The sequence below is a fragment of the Rana temporaria genome, chromosome 8, assembly GCF_905171775.1.
Source record: "Rana temporaria chromosome 8, aRanTem1.1, whole genome shotgun sequence".
NCBI classification, from domain to species: Eukaryota; Metazoa; Chordata; class Amphibia; order Anura; family Ranidae; genus Rana; species Rana temporaria.
This window is the reverse complement of record NC_053496.1, coordinates 145,616,075-145,633,787: the sequence shown is the minus strand read 5'-3', so window position 1 is coordinate 145,633,787 and position 17,713 is coordinate 145,616,075. Positions and strand designations below refer to the sequence as shown.

Below are 17,713 nucleotides of genomic sequence, written 5' to 3'. Positions count from 1 at the left end.
AAAAGTGGCCTAGCCAAGAAATGTAATATACTGTCTTTTCTTGCAAGGACTAAACAGTTTTAAATCTTTAGGAGACCATTTTGCTGCCAAAGCCATTTTTTTTTTAATCTTAATGTATTAAATGCATGAAGATAAAAAGCCTTCTGTGTGCAGCAGCCCTCCTAACACTTACCTGAGGTCGCTCACATTTCAGCGATGTCACGATTGTCTCAGATTTTTACTTCCTGATTGGCTGAGACACAGCAGCGGTGTCATTGGCTCCCGCCAATCAAAGTGGGCTAGCCAATCAGGGAAGCAAGGGGGTGGGGCTGGGGCAGAATGTCACCAAAAAAGGAATAGAGGGGGAAAAATTTTGATGGGGATACTAGCTCTAAGGATACTCTCACTTTTGAGGGTTTTCCCTCTCAAATTTGTGCTTTAGTTATGGGACAGGAGAAACCTCCCCAATGAAACACACACACACACACACACACACACACACACACACACACTTTTTTTAACCAAAATGGAGAAAGTAAGTTTCTTTAGTTTTAGCACAACTAAATCAAGTTTTATTTGATTGGCGTGATTTTAAACACATAAAAAAAAAAAAAAAAAAATTATTCAAAGGACTATTAAATGCTTTACTTGTAGTAACTGAACGACACTTGAAACATAGATGCATTTGTCAAATATTAAAATAGATTATTATCGATTTAGGAGACCTGGATTTCTGCCACATCAGAAGGTCCTGATCCAAGTCTCTGCGCAGGATTCTTCTTAAACAACTGAAACAGAATGAAAAGAATAAAGAATAATGTAATTATTACTATGAGAAGGGGTTTCATGTAGGTCAAGCTGTGAAAGGTCCTAATGCAATTAAAAAATATATACAGTACAGACCAAAAGTTTGGACACACCTTCTCATTCAAAGAGTTTTCTTTATTTTCATGACTATGAAAATTGTAGATTCACACTGAAGGCATCAAAACTATGAACCCATGTGGAATTATACATAACAAAAAAAAGTGTGAAACAACTGAAAATATATTTCATATTCTAGGTTCTTCAAAGTAGCCACCTTTTGCTTTGATTACTGCTTTACACTCTTGGCATTCTCTTGATGAGCTTCAAGAGGTAGTCACCTGGCGCAGCACCCCATCACTCTCTTTCTTGGTCAAATAGCCCTTACACAGCCTGGAGGTGTGTTTGGGGTCATTGCCCTGTTGCAAACCGGATGGAATAGCATGCCGCTGCAAGATGCTGTGGTAGCCATGCTGGTTCAGTATGCCTTCAATTTTGAATAAATCCCCAACAGTGTCACCAGCAAAGCACCCCCACACCATCACACCTCCTCCATGCTTCACGGTGGGAACCAGGCATGTAGAGTCCATCCGTTCACCTTTTCTGCATCGCACAAAGACACGGGGGTTGGAACCAAAGATCTCAAGTTTGGACTCATCAGACCAAAGCACAGATTTCCACTGGTCTAATGTCCATTCCTTGTGTTCTTTAGCCCAAACAAGTCTCTTCTGCTTGTTGCTTTTTAGCAGTGGTTTCCTAGCACATATTCTACCATGAAGGCCTGATTCACACAGTCTCCTCTTTAACAGTTCTAGAGAGGTGTCTGCTGCATAAGGTGGCTACTTTGAAGAACCTAGAATATTAAATATATTTTCAGTTTCACCCCTTTTTTTTTTTATGTATAAAATTCCACATGTGTTAATTCATAGTTTTGATGCCTTCAGTGTGAATCTACAATTTTCATAGTCATGAAAATAATGAAAACTCTTTGAATGAGAAGGTGTGTCCAAACTTTTGGTCTGTACTTGTATATATATTACCGTATTTGCCGGCGTATAAGACGACCCCCTAATTTTCCAGCCAAAATGTTGGTTTTGGGATATACTCACCGTAAGACTACCCCCTTCCTACTAGTTATGCCTCGCCTCACTGTGCCACCATTACATGCCAGACCTTGTCACTACATGCCAGACTGTGCCCCAATACATTACATTACCCCTCCATTGTGCCGTTCTCCCCGTCCGCTCCGTGTCCCCCCTCGCTGTGCCCTTACCTTATCCAAATGCAGAATCGCGGCCGTACTGTACGTTTTTTTCAAAAGCCGCGCCTCCTACGTCTTCTGTTCCGCGATAGGCGGAACAGTCAGCTTCCCAGGAGGCACCGTGTTCAGTGTTCGCCTATCACAGAGGCCCTCTCGTCCGAGGACGAGAGGGCCTCCGTGATAGGCGGACACTGAACACAGTGCCTCCTGGGAAGCTGAGTGTTCCGCCTATCACGGAACAGAAGACGTAGGAGGCGTGGCTTTTGAAGAAACATACGGCCGCGATTCTGCATGTCTTTAGGATAAGGTAAGGTTAGGTTACCGGCGTATAAGACGACCCCCAACTTTCAAGAAGATTTTAAGGGGGTTAGAAAGTCGTCTTATACGCCGGAAAATACGGTATATTATATATAATAAATAAATCAGCTTACCTGTAAAATCCTTTTCTTGGAGTACATCACGGGACACAGAGCCTAGTAATTACTAAGTGGGTTATATTCCACCTTTAGGTGCTGGACACTGCTGTAATCAATTAGACAGGAAGTTTCCTCCCTATACAACCCCTCCCATACTGGGAGGGCCTCAGTTTTTCTAACAAAGCAATAAGTGTCCCAATATCCCCAAACAAGAGAAGCGGGAGCTCTGTGTCCCATGATGTACTCCAAGAAAAGGATTTTATTAGGTAAGCTGTTATAAAAATCATATTTTCTTTATCATACATCACGGGACACATAGCCTAGTAATTACTAAGTGGGACATCCCAAAGCAATGCCTACTGAGGGGAGGGAGACACAAATAACGCAGACAGCCATCAGACGTGAGGACCTATACTGCTGCCTGCAGCATACTGTGCCAAAAGGCAGCATCCTCTTGCCATCTTACATTCACCTGATAGAAACTAGTGAACGTATGCACCTACGACCAAGTTGCAGCCTTGCAAATCTGAGTCATAAAGGCTTGGTAATGCACTGCACATGAAGCGCTTACTATCCTGGTAGGGTGCACTCTAAAGGAAACCGTTGAAAACCCTCTTTAAATCGCAAGCCTGAATCATAACCTGATGAATCCACAGTCGATTTAGACGCTGCCTGCCCTTTCCCGGGGCCTCCTGATAGCGCAACATCAGTTTTCCATATCTGAGCAGCCGCTTCAGATAGGCCTTGACTGCTCTCCAACGAGAGAGCGCAACTCTTTTAATAACCAATTTGAACGCTGCCTGCATATTTCTAAGGTCTTCTGGCAGCACAATAAAATGTCAGTTTCCTATATCTGAAACCTTAAGATAGATTTAGTATTTTTATTTTTTAAGTGCTCTCATCTATATTGAGAGAAAAATTAATAACTTTTTCTTCCGCAGAACAAGGTTCTGGAAAAAAGGAAGGCAAGAAACATCTTGATTCAAATGAAAACTAGATCCTTCTAGGAAATAAGGCTGTGTGAGGATTTAACATCACCCTATCCTTAAGAATAATTAAGTATGGCTCTATACAAAGAAAACTGCCAATACTGAAACTCTTGCGGAGGCTACCGCAACCAAGAACACCAATTCCCTTGTTAGAAGGATGAAGGGAAATACGGTGCATCGGCCCAAGGTGCTCACCTTGTAAGCCGACAAAACTAGACTCAATCCCCCCCCCCGAGCACAAGGGCGACCCATCTGGCGGACTTATATGCGTTACCCCTTGTATAAAGGCCCTGATCAGAGTGCGAAGCAGGCGACCTTTGAAAATACTAACAGAGATCGGATCCTTGATGGAACTTAAGGCTAGCGCCATCTCCTTTCCCAATGTAGAAAGGTAAGAATTTTACTTATGACATACTTCCAAGGATGCCACCCTTTGGTTTCACACCAGGAACATGGGCCTTCCAGATCCTATGATACATGGTCCTGGAGGTCAGCCCTCCTGTACAAATCAAGGTAATTTGCCACAGATTCTGAAAGCCCAGATCCTCAAGAATGTGGGCTAAAACAGCCAGACCATTAAATTCCCATGTTTGTAAGACAGGATGGAATAACCCCTTGCCAAGTAGGTCTGGACAAGATGTAAGGGACCCCAAATCCTCTACCACCACGCACAACGTACATCCAAAAAAACAACTCCAGCTGGTTCAACGACCAGCTGTCGCTGCTAAAGCAAGAGCGCAGAAGAGCAGAAGCAGCTTGGAAAAGAAGCTCTTCAGAGGAAAACCACATTTATAAGACAAGAACCAAAAAACACCATAAAGAAATCTTCATGGCCAAAAAAAAAAAAAAAACATTTTTCCAAAATTAATCACCAATGCCCTAAACCGCCCCCGTGAACTCTTCAAGCTAGTCACCCAGACCATGAACCCAGTCTGTCTAGAAGCCCCTAATTCTGACTCACAAGAATTTTGCAATGAATTATCGGATCATTTCATTAATAAAATTGAAAAAAATCCGTGAAAGTATTCAGCAAAATAGAACCCCCATCTATCCCCCCCCCCAGGCCACAAAAAATATCATTGGGACTCTGCGAAATAGCACAGCGCCTAATGATATCCCCACTAAACTGCTGAAAGAATGTGCCGATATTTTGGCACCAGCCATCATGCAGCTCATAAACCAGTCAGTCATTCAAGGAGGGCATGGTGCCATCCTTTCTGAAACAAGGTATAATCAAACCAATTCTAAAAAAAACAAACAAACAAACACCCGACCCCAAAGACCCAAACCACCGTCGACCCATAACAGGCCTAAGGTAATGGAGAAAGAAGTTGTACAACAGCTACAACATCATTTAGACTTCCATAAAATTACTCGATCCTTTCCAGTCCGGTTTCCGTCCTGGTCACGGGACAGAAACAGCACTGCTCAAAATATGGGATGACGCTCTAGAGGCCGCAGACGAAGGAGAATCTTGTCTTCTAGTACTGTTGGACCTTAGCGCAGCTTTCGACACGGTAGACCACAAATTATTACTGACACAACTAGTTGAAGTATCCGGTGTTGCGGAATGTGATTTATTCTGGTTCTCCTCCTTTCTGGAAAACCGGTCACAAATTGTGAAATTGGGCCCTTTCACTTCTGAAAAACGCACGGTGGCATGCGGAGTCCCCCAGGGATCCCCTCCTTCGCCTGTTCTGTTCAAGATCAACCTCCGCCCTCTTTTTGAAATCATCAGTAACCAGAAGCTACTTTACCACTCTTATGCAGATGACACACAACTATATTTTCGCATCTACAATAAAAAAGGATCATTATCTCGAACTAGAGAAATGCCTTACATCGATAGAAAATTGGATGACAAAGAGTTACCTTAAACTCAATGGCTCCAAAACAGAACTTCTCCTGTTTCAGGCCAATCGAAAAATCCATCCCTCAACAACTTGGACCCCCTCACCCATTCTGGGTCAAACCATCACCCCTAGCACCAAAGTCAAATGTCTCGGAGTCATCTTTGACACTTACATGACAATGGATGCACAAATAGGGTCAGTAGTCAGCGGATCTTACCATCTGCTGCGCCTACTACGTAGACTCACTCCCTTTATCCCAAAAGAAGACATAGCAGTCGTGGTAGGAACAATTATCAACTCCAGACTCGACAATGCAAATGCCCTCTATCTGGGACTCCCAAAGTACCAAATCACTTGTCTGCAAGTCGTTCAAAAAACGGCTGCTCGACTCGTGACTGGGAAAAACCATGGGAATCAATCTCACCTTCACTGAGATCCCTTCATTGGTTGCCAGTAAAAGACACAAATTACTTTCAAGGCACTCTGTCTAACGCATAAGTGTATTCTGGGAAATGCCCCCCAATATCTATGCGAAAAACTAAAAGCTCACAACACCAATCGCGTTCTGCGTTCCACCAATCAAAATCTACTCCAGATGCCCAAAACCAGATACAAGTCCAAAGGAGAACGAAGATTTGCGGTCCAAGGACCCAGATTATGGAACGCTCTACCAACCAGCATCCGGTTGGAGGAAAACCACTTGGCCTTCACGAGAAAGATCAAAACCCATCTCTTCTGAGGGTCCAGGGAATGGATGCCTAAGCGCCCAGAGGCGATTTAGTTTGCATGTGTTGCGCTATATAAGTTTTCTCACTCACTCACCACCCTTACAATTCCTGCACAGTAAGGCCGTCTGGGTCATGCCGGAGCTATTAGGCAGTCTTCCGTTCCCCTGGTGTTGCATAGAAGCCACGGTAGTCGCAGCACTGGGGGGAGAGAACGCATAAACCAGTGACCACTGGTCCCACAGGGTCACCAACGCATCTGACCCGCATGCGAGTGGATCCTTTGTCCTTGACACAAAGCTGTCCAACTTCTTGTTGAACCTGGATGCCAATACATTTTATGTCAGGGGTACCCAGTCTCTGGCATTTGGTCAGAAAAAAAAAAAAAAAAAAAAGTCAGGGTGCAGAGGCCATTCTCCCAGGGACCAAAATTGACGGCTCCAGAGAACCGCCTGCCAATTCTCCATTTCATGAAATGAAGACTGTCGATGGGCAAGTCACAAGCTCCTCTGCCCAAGCCAGAACATGGCTTACTTTCCTCTGGCTGTGTGACTTCTAGTGCCTCCTTGGTAAACAAAGTAAATCACTAGTGTGGCATTGTCGGATTGTACTCTGACAGAACAATCCTGCAACCTAAACGCCCAAGCCCTTAAGCCAGACGTGCCATCCGTAGCTCTAGAATGCTGATGAATAAGGCTCACTTGGAGCTTGACCACTTCCCGTGGGCAGTGGTCACTTCCAGGCCTGGCCTCCATCTCTAGGAGGCCAGCCTTCATAGCCACCACCTCCCAGGTAATGGGCATGAAGGATCTTCCTTTCTGCCAATCTTTTGGTTAAGAACCACCAACGGAGACTCGTATTCCTGGGACCAGACTTTGGATAATGCTAGGTTAGGATCTACTTGTTACAGGCCGACGGAATATTGTTTATAGCAGCCTTGAATGAAATGGATCATGGGAATCGCTTTGAATGAAGCCACCATCTTCCCTAGCACCTTAAGCAAAAGGCAAAATGTAAGGAACTCTTCCTTGCCTTGACCACATAGACCAGCTTTTCTTATAGCGCCGACTTTGTCTGAGGCAAAATAAATAAAAAGCTTACCTGTAAAATCCTTTTCTTGTAGTACACCACGGGACACAGTCGTTGCATAATGGGTTAAGGGTCACCAGTGGTGATTGGACGCTGGCACAACCAATTGAAGACAGTTCAACTCCATATAACCCCTCCCATCAGGGAAGTACCTCAGTTTTGTAGCAAAGCATTAAGGTTCCCATAAGAAGGGGGAAACCTGTGTCCTGTGGTGTACCCCAAGAAAAGGATTTTACAGGTAAGCCGTTATAAAAATCCTGTTTTCTTTATCGTACACCACAGGACACAGAGCCAGTCATTACATAATGGGACGTCCCAGAACAATGCTCAATGAAGGGTGGGTGACACAGATCAAGCAGGCCGCTTACGGACAAGAAGCCCTATACTGCTGCCTGCAGCACACTACACCCAAAGGCGGCATCTTCGTGTCCTCTCACATCTACTTAAAAAAAATTGGAAAGTGTATGGACTGAAGACGAAGTTGCAGCTTTACAGATCTGAGCAATCAAAGCTTGGTGATGCACTGCCCATTTAGCACTTATCGCCCTGGTAGACAGCAAAAAGGAGAATATCTTGATTCAAATGAAACACCGACACCACCTTTGGTAAAAAGGGGTCATAGAACAATTTTGTCTTTGTGACAAAATAAATAAGGCTCTTTAAAAGAAAGAGTTTCCAATTCGGATACTCTCCTAGCAGAAGAGATAGCAATCAAAAAGGCCAATTCCCTGCTCAAAAGGATCAAAGGAATATGGCGAATAGGTTCAAAAGGTTGCTTTTGCAACACTGACAATACCAAATTCAAATCCCATGGGCACAAGGAAGACTTGACTGGCGGATTGATCTGCAGGACCCCTTGAATGAAAGCCCGAACTAGGGAATGAGATGCCAGAGGTCTTTGAAAAAAGACAGACAGAGCCAATATTTGACCCTTATGGTACTAAGGGCCAATTTCATATCTACTCCTAACTGGCAAAAGGCTTTCTAGCATTAATGAGTGTAGAAAGAACTGGACCCGAGATCCCTCGTTTCCTCAAAATGTGGGTCTCAGTAGCCAGACCGTCAAATTTAGTTTTTGTAAGAAAGGATGGAATACTGGACCCTGTGACAGCAGGTTGTGATGAAGCGGAAGCTTCCAAGGTCTTCCTACCGCCATCTTTATGATCTCGGCATACCAGGGCCTTCTGGGCCAATAAGATTACTGCAATTCCCTCCTTCTTGATCCTGCAAAGTAGCCTTTGTAAGAGAGCGATCGGAGGAAATGCATCGAACAGCGAGAACCGATTACAGGGAATTATTAGAGAATCTGATCTGTAGGCCAGAGGATCTCTCATCCTGGATACAAAATTGTCCAACTTCCTGTTGAACCTGGAAGCTAGCAGGTCTACATCCAGGGTCCCCCATTTCTGACATTTGGCCTGAAAAACATTGGGGTGTAGAGACCACTCTCCTGGTGACAGCTGCTGTTGACTCAGATAGTCCACTTGCCAGTTTTCTATCCCTGGAATGAAAATTGCAGAGAGACAAGGAACATGATCTTCTGCCCATGCCAAAATCAGATTCACCTCCTGAGCACCCTGACTGCGGGTGCCTCCTTGGTGATTGATGCAAGCTACTGCAGTAGCATTGTCGGATTGAATCAGAACAGGGTGGCCCTGTAACCTGTGTATCCAGGTTCCGAGGGCTAGATATACTGCCCGAATCTTCAGTATGTTGATGGGCAGGCTCTCTTTGGTTCTGGCCCAGGTTCCCTGGGCTAAAGCTTCTTCTAACACTGCACCCCAGCCCAATAGTCTAGCATCTGTAGACACCACCTTCTAGGTGACTGGGAGAAAGGATCTTCCTTTCCGCAAATTCTTGGTTCTTAACCACCAACTGAAGCTTTGGCGCACTTGGAGACAGGCGCATGGGTAAATCCAGAGCTTGGATCTTCCTGTACCAGGCGGCTAAGATACTGCCTTGCAGTAGTCTCAAATGAAATTGGGCGTAAGGGACGGCCTCGAAGGAGGCCACCATCTTCCCTAATAGCCTCATGCAAAGGCGAATAGACGGCCCTTTCTTTGCCTTGACCTTATGGATCAGGTCCTTTAGAGACTTGATCTTTGGCTCTGGCAGGAATATCCTGCTTTGGGCTGTGTCCATGATCATGCCCAAATACTCCACCCTTCTTTGGGCTTGTAGAGAGGACTTTTGTAGGTTTACAATCCATCCTAAATGCTCCAGGGATTTTACTGTGGTGAGCACAGCGTGATCTAATCCTGCCACTGACTGATCCATCACAAAATAGATTGTCTAGATAAGCTGTTACCGCTATGCCCTGTGTCCTCAGATTTGCCAACAGAGGGGCTAGCACCTTTGTAAATACTCTGGGCGCGGTAGCTACACCAAAGGGCAGAGCCACAAACTGGAAGTGGTGATGTTCTACCGCGAACCTTAAGAATCTTTGGTGAGCGGGATGGATAGGTACATGTAAATATGCATTCTTGATGTCTATAGATGCCATAAATTCTCCGCCTTGTAAGGTGGCGACCACGGATCGAATTGTTTCCATTCAGAAATGGCAAATTTTTTTAAACCGATTTAGAGATCTTAGATCCAGGATGTGTCCGACGTCTGTTTGGTTTTGGAATCACAAAGAGGTTTAAATAAAAACCTGAACTTTGCTCTTTTAGGGGTACTTCTGTGATCACCCCTCGAGACAGCAAGTGATCCAATCCCTTGAAGAAAAATACTCTTTAGTGGATCCTTGAACTTCAGAACTGAGAAAATGGGATCTGTCAGAATTCCAACTTTTACCCTAGGGATACTGTGGATACTACCCACTTGTTCTGGATTTCTGTCTGCCATGCGGTTGAAAACTGACTAAGCCATCCCCCCACTTGGCCGAGCGGGGGCACCTCTTCAAAGAGGTTTTGCTCAGTAGCTCTTGAACCCCACGGCTTCATGTTCTTCTGAGCCAGATTTTCCTTGGCTTTTGTGGCTGGCTAAAGGCAGACTTTCCGGGAACCGGAAAAAGAATGTTTAAAACAAGGCCGCTTCTTTTTCGTCTCTGGTAAAAGAGTGGTTTTACCGCTCGATATCTTTTGGATATACTTTTCCAGATCCCGAAAGAGGCGTTCGCCATGGAAAGGGAAACTGGCCAAAAGCTTCTTGCATGGGGGCTTCTGCTGACCAATGCTTTAGCCAAAGAAATATGCACCAGCTGGAGTGTGAGGCGAGATGCTTGCTGAATCGAATCTCTCATGGCATCCACTGTAAAACATAAGGCTTTAGGTAAATTCTCACAAAATTTTACCTGATCTGGAGGTAGATCCGTCAGCCCCCGTTTTAACTGTTCCTTGAGGACCTGACACATACCAACTGCTGCTACCGCAGGTTGGGCAACTGTGCCAGCTAAAAGGAAGTAAAGATTCCAACTTCTTCTCAGAAGGATCTTTAAACACTTGTACATTGTCCACCAGACAAGTCAGGCTTTTATTTATACAATAAATCGCTGCATTTACAGAAGGCAGACTCCACTTCTTGGAAAACATCTCCTCCGTAGGATAGAGAATGTAATATTTCTTAGGAGGAGAAAAAACGCCAGTCTGCGTAAATTAGCTTTTCTAGCAATGGATGAACCGGAAAAGAGCATGCACCCTGCGGAGATCTTGGTGAACCCAGGGAGTAGACAGTTGATTCAGTCATCTCTGAAGAGGGTAACTTAAATGCAGAACGCACTGCATAAAAAAACATTGCACCTGTGATTTCAGATGCTGGGAAGCACAAAAAATGTTCCTCCGATATCCCTGATCCCTCCGACTCCTCATCCTTGCCCTCCATAGGCATAAACACCAAAAAAATCTGCGCTCATGGAAGTCCACACAGTTAAAATTACCCCAAATAATGAGGATGAAGAAAAATAATTAATGTAGAAAAAATATATTGGGAAAAAACAATCCTTTTAATTGAAGACAACTTCAGTGTTAACAGTGGACAGTCTGGATTTGATAACATAACACACTTGACCAGGTAACATATACCAGATATGACATTTCACCAGCAAACTCATACAGTCTCAATGGGTCATAGCTCATGGTTTTAATCTAGCATGCCATCCGCAGGTAGACCACCCGTATCTTGGAAAGAAGGTGTAAAACGGGGCACTGATAAGGGGATGGATGTCTCCTTACCAGCCGGAAACCTGGCGGTGCGGGATCCGTATAGCCGCTCCGTGTCGCAGCAGGCAGATGGGCGCCGGATTCCCCAATGAATCAAGCTGCCGGGGACACAGCGGTGCGGGATCCGTATAGATGTCCCGTGTCACTGCAGGCAGATGGGTGCTGGACTCGCCCACAAATCAAGCAGCCGGGGACACAGCGCGGTGCGGTCAGTGGAAGCAAACGCTCACCCTGTGCAAGCGTGCTGACGTCCCACGTCTGAGACGCCGCTCAGCATCAGAACAGGGATATGAATGCCCTCTGGTGGAAAGTCTGTAGAATACACGTTCTCCTGTGTTAGGCTTGAAACTGCCAGTGGAATGTCAATATAATGAAGTTGATGAAAAAAGTATTGTAAATATTAGGATGAAACTTCCATGGCAAGGCTCGAGGGGGGGGGGGGGATTGAAAATATGTCCTTGACAAGCGTTTTTTTCACAGTCAATAGGACATAGACAAAAACCTCAATAGTCTAAAATAGGGGAGGGGTATTATGGAGAGGAAGAGGAAATGGATGCAAAGGGGGCATGTATACAAAAAAACACAAGAGCTTTAACCCCTTAGGAAACCGAAGGACTCTAAAATTTATACCTACAGAACATTAAAAAATACACGAATTAAAAGACTAATAGTCATAACTCTTCCAACATGTATAGCTGGATGCCGGTAAGGTATTGTATAAAAATTGATTTAAAAATAGTAGATTATATATCAATAGTAATAAAAGCCATAGGACAGCCTTCTGATATCCAGGGGAGAGCCCGAGGGCTTTTTTTGTATCTTACTGGGGGCCAAGATATTTTTTATTGTTCGGGCCTTGCGAAAGGTGACTTGCGGAATGGTCGGAAGTACTGGGGCCAAAGTGTTGTATTCAGTTTGTGTCTATGGTTACACTCATTGTTATCAATTTCCATACGTGCCACTAGATGGCATGATTCCATTAGGGCTGTCCTATGGCTTTTATTACTATTGATATATAATCTACTATTTTTACATCAATTTTTATACAATACCTTACCGGCATCCAGCTATACATGTTGGAAGAGTTATGACTATTAGTCTTTTAATTTGTGTATTTTTTAATGTTCTGTAGGTATAAATTTTAGAGTCCTTTGGTTTTCTAAGGGGTTAAAGCTCTTGGTTTTTTGTAAACATGCCCCCTTTGCATCCATTTCCTCTTCCTCTCCATAATACCCCTCCCCTATTTTAGACCATTTAATTGAGGTTTTTGTTTATGTCCTATTGACTGTGAAAAAGCGCTTGTTAGCGCGAAACGCGTCGTCAAGGACATATTTTCAATTCCCCCCCCCCCTCCTCCATCCTTACCATGGAAGTTTCATTCTAATTTTTACAATACTTTTTTCATCAACTTCATTATATTGACTTTCCACTGGCAGTTTCAAGCCCAACACAGGAGAACGTGTATTCTACAGACTTTCCACCAGAGGGCATTCAGTGTATCCCTGTTCTGATGCTGAGCGGTGTCTCAGACGTGGGACGTCAGCACGCTCGCACAGGGTGAGCGTTTGCTTCCACTGACCGCGCTGTGTCCCCGGCAGCTTGATTTGTGGGTGAGTCCAGCACCCATCTGCCTGCAGTGACACGGGACATCTATACGGATCCCGCACCGCTGTGTCCCCGGCGGCTTGATTCATTGGGGAATCCGGCGCCCATCTGCCTGCTGCGACACGGAGCGGCTATACGGATCCCGCACCGCCAGGTTCCGGCTGGTAAGGAGACATCCATCCCCTTATCAGTGCCCCGTTTTACACCTTCTTTCCAAGATACGGGTGGTGTACCTGCGGATGGCATGCTAGATTAAAACCGTGAGCTATGACCCATTGAGACTGTATGAGTTTGCTGGTGAAATGTCATATCTGGTATATGTTACCTGGTCAAGTGTGTTATGTTATCAAATCCAGACTGTCCACTGTTAACACTGAAGTTGTCTTCAATTAAAAGGATTGTTTTTTCCCAATATATTTTTTCTACATTAATTATTTTTCTTCATCCTCATTATTTGGGGTAATTTAACTGTGTGGACTTCCATGAGCGCAGATTTTTTTGGTGTTTATGTGTACGATTGGTACTTCCGGGTACCATTAACTTCGCACACTAGGGCTTTTATGTTGTTAATCTGGGACACTAGTTTTTTCCCATAGAGCGCCAGTGAATCTTTTGTGTCTATACTTGCCCTCCATAGGAGTTAGCTTATCTTCATCATCCTCAGATTTTTCTGAAAGGAGATCTAAAACAGAAGCAGGAGATCGGTTTCGCTTTTTGTCCTTTTGTGAGGACTTTGCAATTAACAAAGCAATTCTCCCTTCTAAGTTGCTTAGGGCAGCTGTCAAAGTGTCCTCAGTGACATATGTAGGCCCAGGCACCACAGGAGAGGCTGCTACTCCCGATAGCGGCAATGGCTCATCCTGTACAGGTGCGTCTGATAATACCGGAGAGGAAGGTACAGAGCAGGCATGGCTAGAGTCTCCTGTCTCAGGTGGCGATGCTTTGTCTTTTTTCTCTGAATTTATTCCCCGGGAAGGCATACTACCAAGCAAAGCCGAGATACAACACATATACTACTTTCAAAAGAAAGGTGCACAAAATAATGGGCCCACAGTGCACTTCCAGCACCAAGGAAATAAATTAACTGGTTCCGAGACCCAGTAATTGGGTAATAAATATAAACAATTGTTAAAAACTAATATCACAACAAAGGATAAAAGATATGTGCAAAGCAGCTGTTTAAAGTCTAAAAATGAAAAAAAAAAAATCATCCAATACGTAAATTAAAATGTATACCAATATCTAAAATCAAAAGATTATCAATTGATAAACAGCGCTATTATTGGATACGTGTCCAACCTCACATGAATAAATGATGGCGTGGCAAAAAAAAGTCCTAAAGTGGGAAGTGCTTCTAGGGTTAAGTGGGTAGTGCACCCTCCACCAACTCCCGATCTTTACCAACAGTGGCACAGAGGGGCCCAAGTCTTGTGATACTGTTAGCCTCCTGGCTTCCTGCTAGTATCTGGAGTCCCTTGTTACTGATCTTTGCTTGGCACCTAAATTACCCTTTGAATTGCTGATTGGGTTGGCCCCCGGATTGGTAACTAGTCTTTGCTTGCTACTTGCCCTGACATCAGACTGTCCAAGGATCCTGCTACCAGCCGCTGTCTACCGACTGACCAGCCTCGGAACTGCAGATGAACCAACTTTGGGAATTAACCCCTGCTGCTTTCTGAGGTGATGGAGTTCTGAATGACAATAAATTTAAGGCTTTTTTGATTCATCCTTCTGTTGAGTTTGAACCCCAGAGGGGGCGAGTGCCACTGTTGGTGAAGATTGGGAGTTGGTAGAGGGTGCACTACCCACTTAACCCTAGAAGCACTTACCACTTTAGGACTTTATTGCCACGTCATCATTTATTTATTCATTCATTCATTCATGTGAGGTTGGACACTTATCCAATAATAGCGATGTTTATCAATTGATCATTTTTTGATTTTAGTTATTGGTATATATTTTTTACATATACTACTGTATTTTTTTTAGCAATATACATAAAGTATGCAACTTAACACACAGTTTCATGCATAGAGTATAGGTGTCTTTTGGGAGCGCTCACCCAACCACATAGAGTCTTGCGTGCCCCCGTAATGCTGCTGTGTCCTGTGAAGGAAAGAGCTTGCCAGCATGTGAGCTTTTAAAGGCTTTCTGCGCCGTTTCTCTTGCTTGCCCGCGCACGCTTGTGACCCCGTTCCTCCTCCCCTGCCGCCGATAAAGCATGCACAACCTAGGGCCAATAGCGGCACGCGTGGGGATGAGGGAAGCATCTCATCTCCAGACCTGCTTAACAGCTTCTCTGGGATCCGATTGAGAGGCGGCCGTATAACAGGCAGAGCTCTGCAGCGGAAGAGATCAGCGTGCTTGTCCAAAAGGAACCTGACACTGTATGGAGCATGGCAAGTACAAACTCAGCTCTTTACTCCCCCCAGTGGCGGGAAAAAGGAGACACATAATCAACATTTTAGGAAAAAGGTCCTTAAGTTATTATTAGGACTCCTTTCCTCTTACCTTATCCCCGCCGCAGTTTTTTTTGCTGAAACCAGACAGAACCAATCTTCACCCCTCACGGCGGGTTTTGTGTGCCAACCCTCAGGGATATGGGTTGCTACTTAAAGGAGACCTCTCCCCTGGGCCTTGTAAAGGACTCTTACCAGGACTTTTAGCATAGTATAGTGAAAGTGCTGGACCCTAGAGCCCAGTCCTCCGAAGACATTATAGACGACACCTCATGCATGAGGCCCGGATCCCATCCAGGTTTGGCGTAATACTTAAAGCGGTGGTTCACCCTCCTTAACAACAGTCTAGCATTAAATTCGGCATAGTAGCGCGAGCTACAGTATGCCTGTCTGTATTTTTTTATCCCCGTACTCACTGTGCAATTGTATGTTGAAGATTCCGACTCCCGCGGGGAATGGCCGTGCCTATGGAGAGGGAGGATGATTGACGGCCGGCTCTGGCACGTCACGCTCCCCGAAGACAGCCGGAGTAGGTCTCGGCTCTTCACGGCGCCTGCGCACAGGCTATGCGCAGGCGCCGTGAAGAGTCAAGCCTATTTCGGCTATTTCCGGAGAAGCGTGACGTGCCAGGGCCGGCCGTCAATCACCTTCCCTCTCCATAGGAACGGCCATTCCCCGGAATCTTCTATGTACGATATAACAGTGAGTACAGGGATAAAAAAAAAATACAGACAGGCATACTGTAGCTCGCGCTACTATGCCGAATTTAATGCTAGAGAAAAAAAAAAAAAAAAAAAAAAAAAAAAAAAAAAATTTATATAGGGTGAACCCCCGCTTTAAGTGTCTTGGATGGATCCGAAAACATAGCTCTTTTTACCCCCAGAGGGTCTCTTTGGCAGAGCTTTCCTTTAGCACAGCCTAATCGCGTCAAACACCTCAGACACTGGTGGAAAAAAAAAAGAAAGAAATCCTTTTCTTGAAGTACATCACGGGACACAGAGCTGCATAGTAATAACTATGTGGGTTATATATCCTACCTTCAGGTGCTGGACACTGGTGTAATCAATTAAACAGGAAGTTCCCTCCCTATATAACCCCTCCCATACTGGGAGTACCTCAGTTTTTGTAGCAAAGCAATAAGTGTCCCAATATCCCCAAACAAGAGGGACGGGAGCTCTGTGTCCCGTGATGTACTTCAAGAAAAGTATTTTACAGGTAAGCTGTTATAAAAATCCTATTTTCTTTATCGTACATCACGGGACACAGAGCTGCATAGTAATAACTATGTGGGATGTCCTATAGCAATGCCTACTGAGGGGAGGGAGACACCAACAACGCAGATCCTGAAAACACAGATCCTCAAGAATGCGGGCTATAACAGGCAGACAATTAATACCCCTGTATGCAAGACAGGATGTAAACCTGCGAAGCAGGCCTGGACAAGCCGTAAGGAGCCCTGGTTCCTATACGATCACTTCTGCTGTGCCTGCAGTCAGGTCGCATGGGCTATGCCGGAGCAATTAGGTCAGCTTCCGTTCTTCTGATGTAGCATGGAAGCCACGAACGTTGAGGCCCTGGGGGGAAAAAAAAACACCTAACCAGCGACGACTGGTCCCCCAGGATCTCTAACACATCTGTTCCGCATGTGGGTGGATCCTTTGCCCTTGACACAAAGTTATTCAATTTCTTGCTGAACCTGGACGTCAATACCCCTTATGTACAGGGTACTGTTTCTGTGACATTTGGTCAGAAACAAGTTGGGGTGTAGCGGTTAATCCCCCGGACATAATCGTAGATGGCTCTAGCGAATCGCCTGCCAATCTAGTATTCCATGAACCGACGATTGTCAATAGGCAAGGCACAAGCTCCTCCCTGGTAAATAAAGCAAACCACCAGAGAGGCACTGTCAGATTGTATTCAGACAGAGCAACCCTGTAACTTAAACGTTCAGGCCCTTAAGCCAGATGCTCCATCCGCAGCTCTAGAAGGCTGACAGATAAAGCTCCCTTGGAGCATGACCACCTTCCCTGTGCCGTGGTCTCTTCCAGGCCTGGATTCTATCCCTAGAGGCCAGCCCTCGCAACCTGCTCCCAGGTAACGGGTATGAAGGATCTTCCCTTCTGTCAATCATTCAGTTAAAAACGTACAGCAAATATCTCCTAAAAATGCATCATTTAGGAGATATTCACATTTGTAGCAGCCGGTGATCATGACTTCTGTGCATACACGCACGTGTGTGACGTCATCGTGGCCGAATCTTTCAAGCGGCTTGAGCATGAAAACCCGTAAGGAAGACTGGAGGAAGATGGAAGCCTTTGCTACAAATACAGAGGGCTGCAGGAGGGATCAGTAAGCACATTATGACATTAAAGC

The 17,713-nt window shown here is 44.9% G+C and overlaps 1 protein-coding gene across 2 annotated transcripts in view; it reads right to left on the bottom strand.

Annotated features, from left to right (window-relative positions):
* Window positions 1-17,713, bottom strand: part of RPS6KB2 (ribosomal protein S6 kinase B2) — a 92,876-nt gene that overhangs the window by 36,260 nt on the left and 38,903 nt on the right. For both annotated transcript variants that reach the window (XM_040320833.1, XM_040320834.1), the window contains exon 11: window positions 705-767. In XM_040320833.1, the coding sequence (XP_040176767.1) occupies window positions 705-767 (63 nt within the window). The remainder of the gene's footprint in view (window positions 1-704; window positions 768-17,713) is intronic.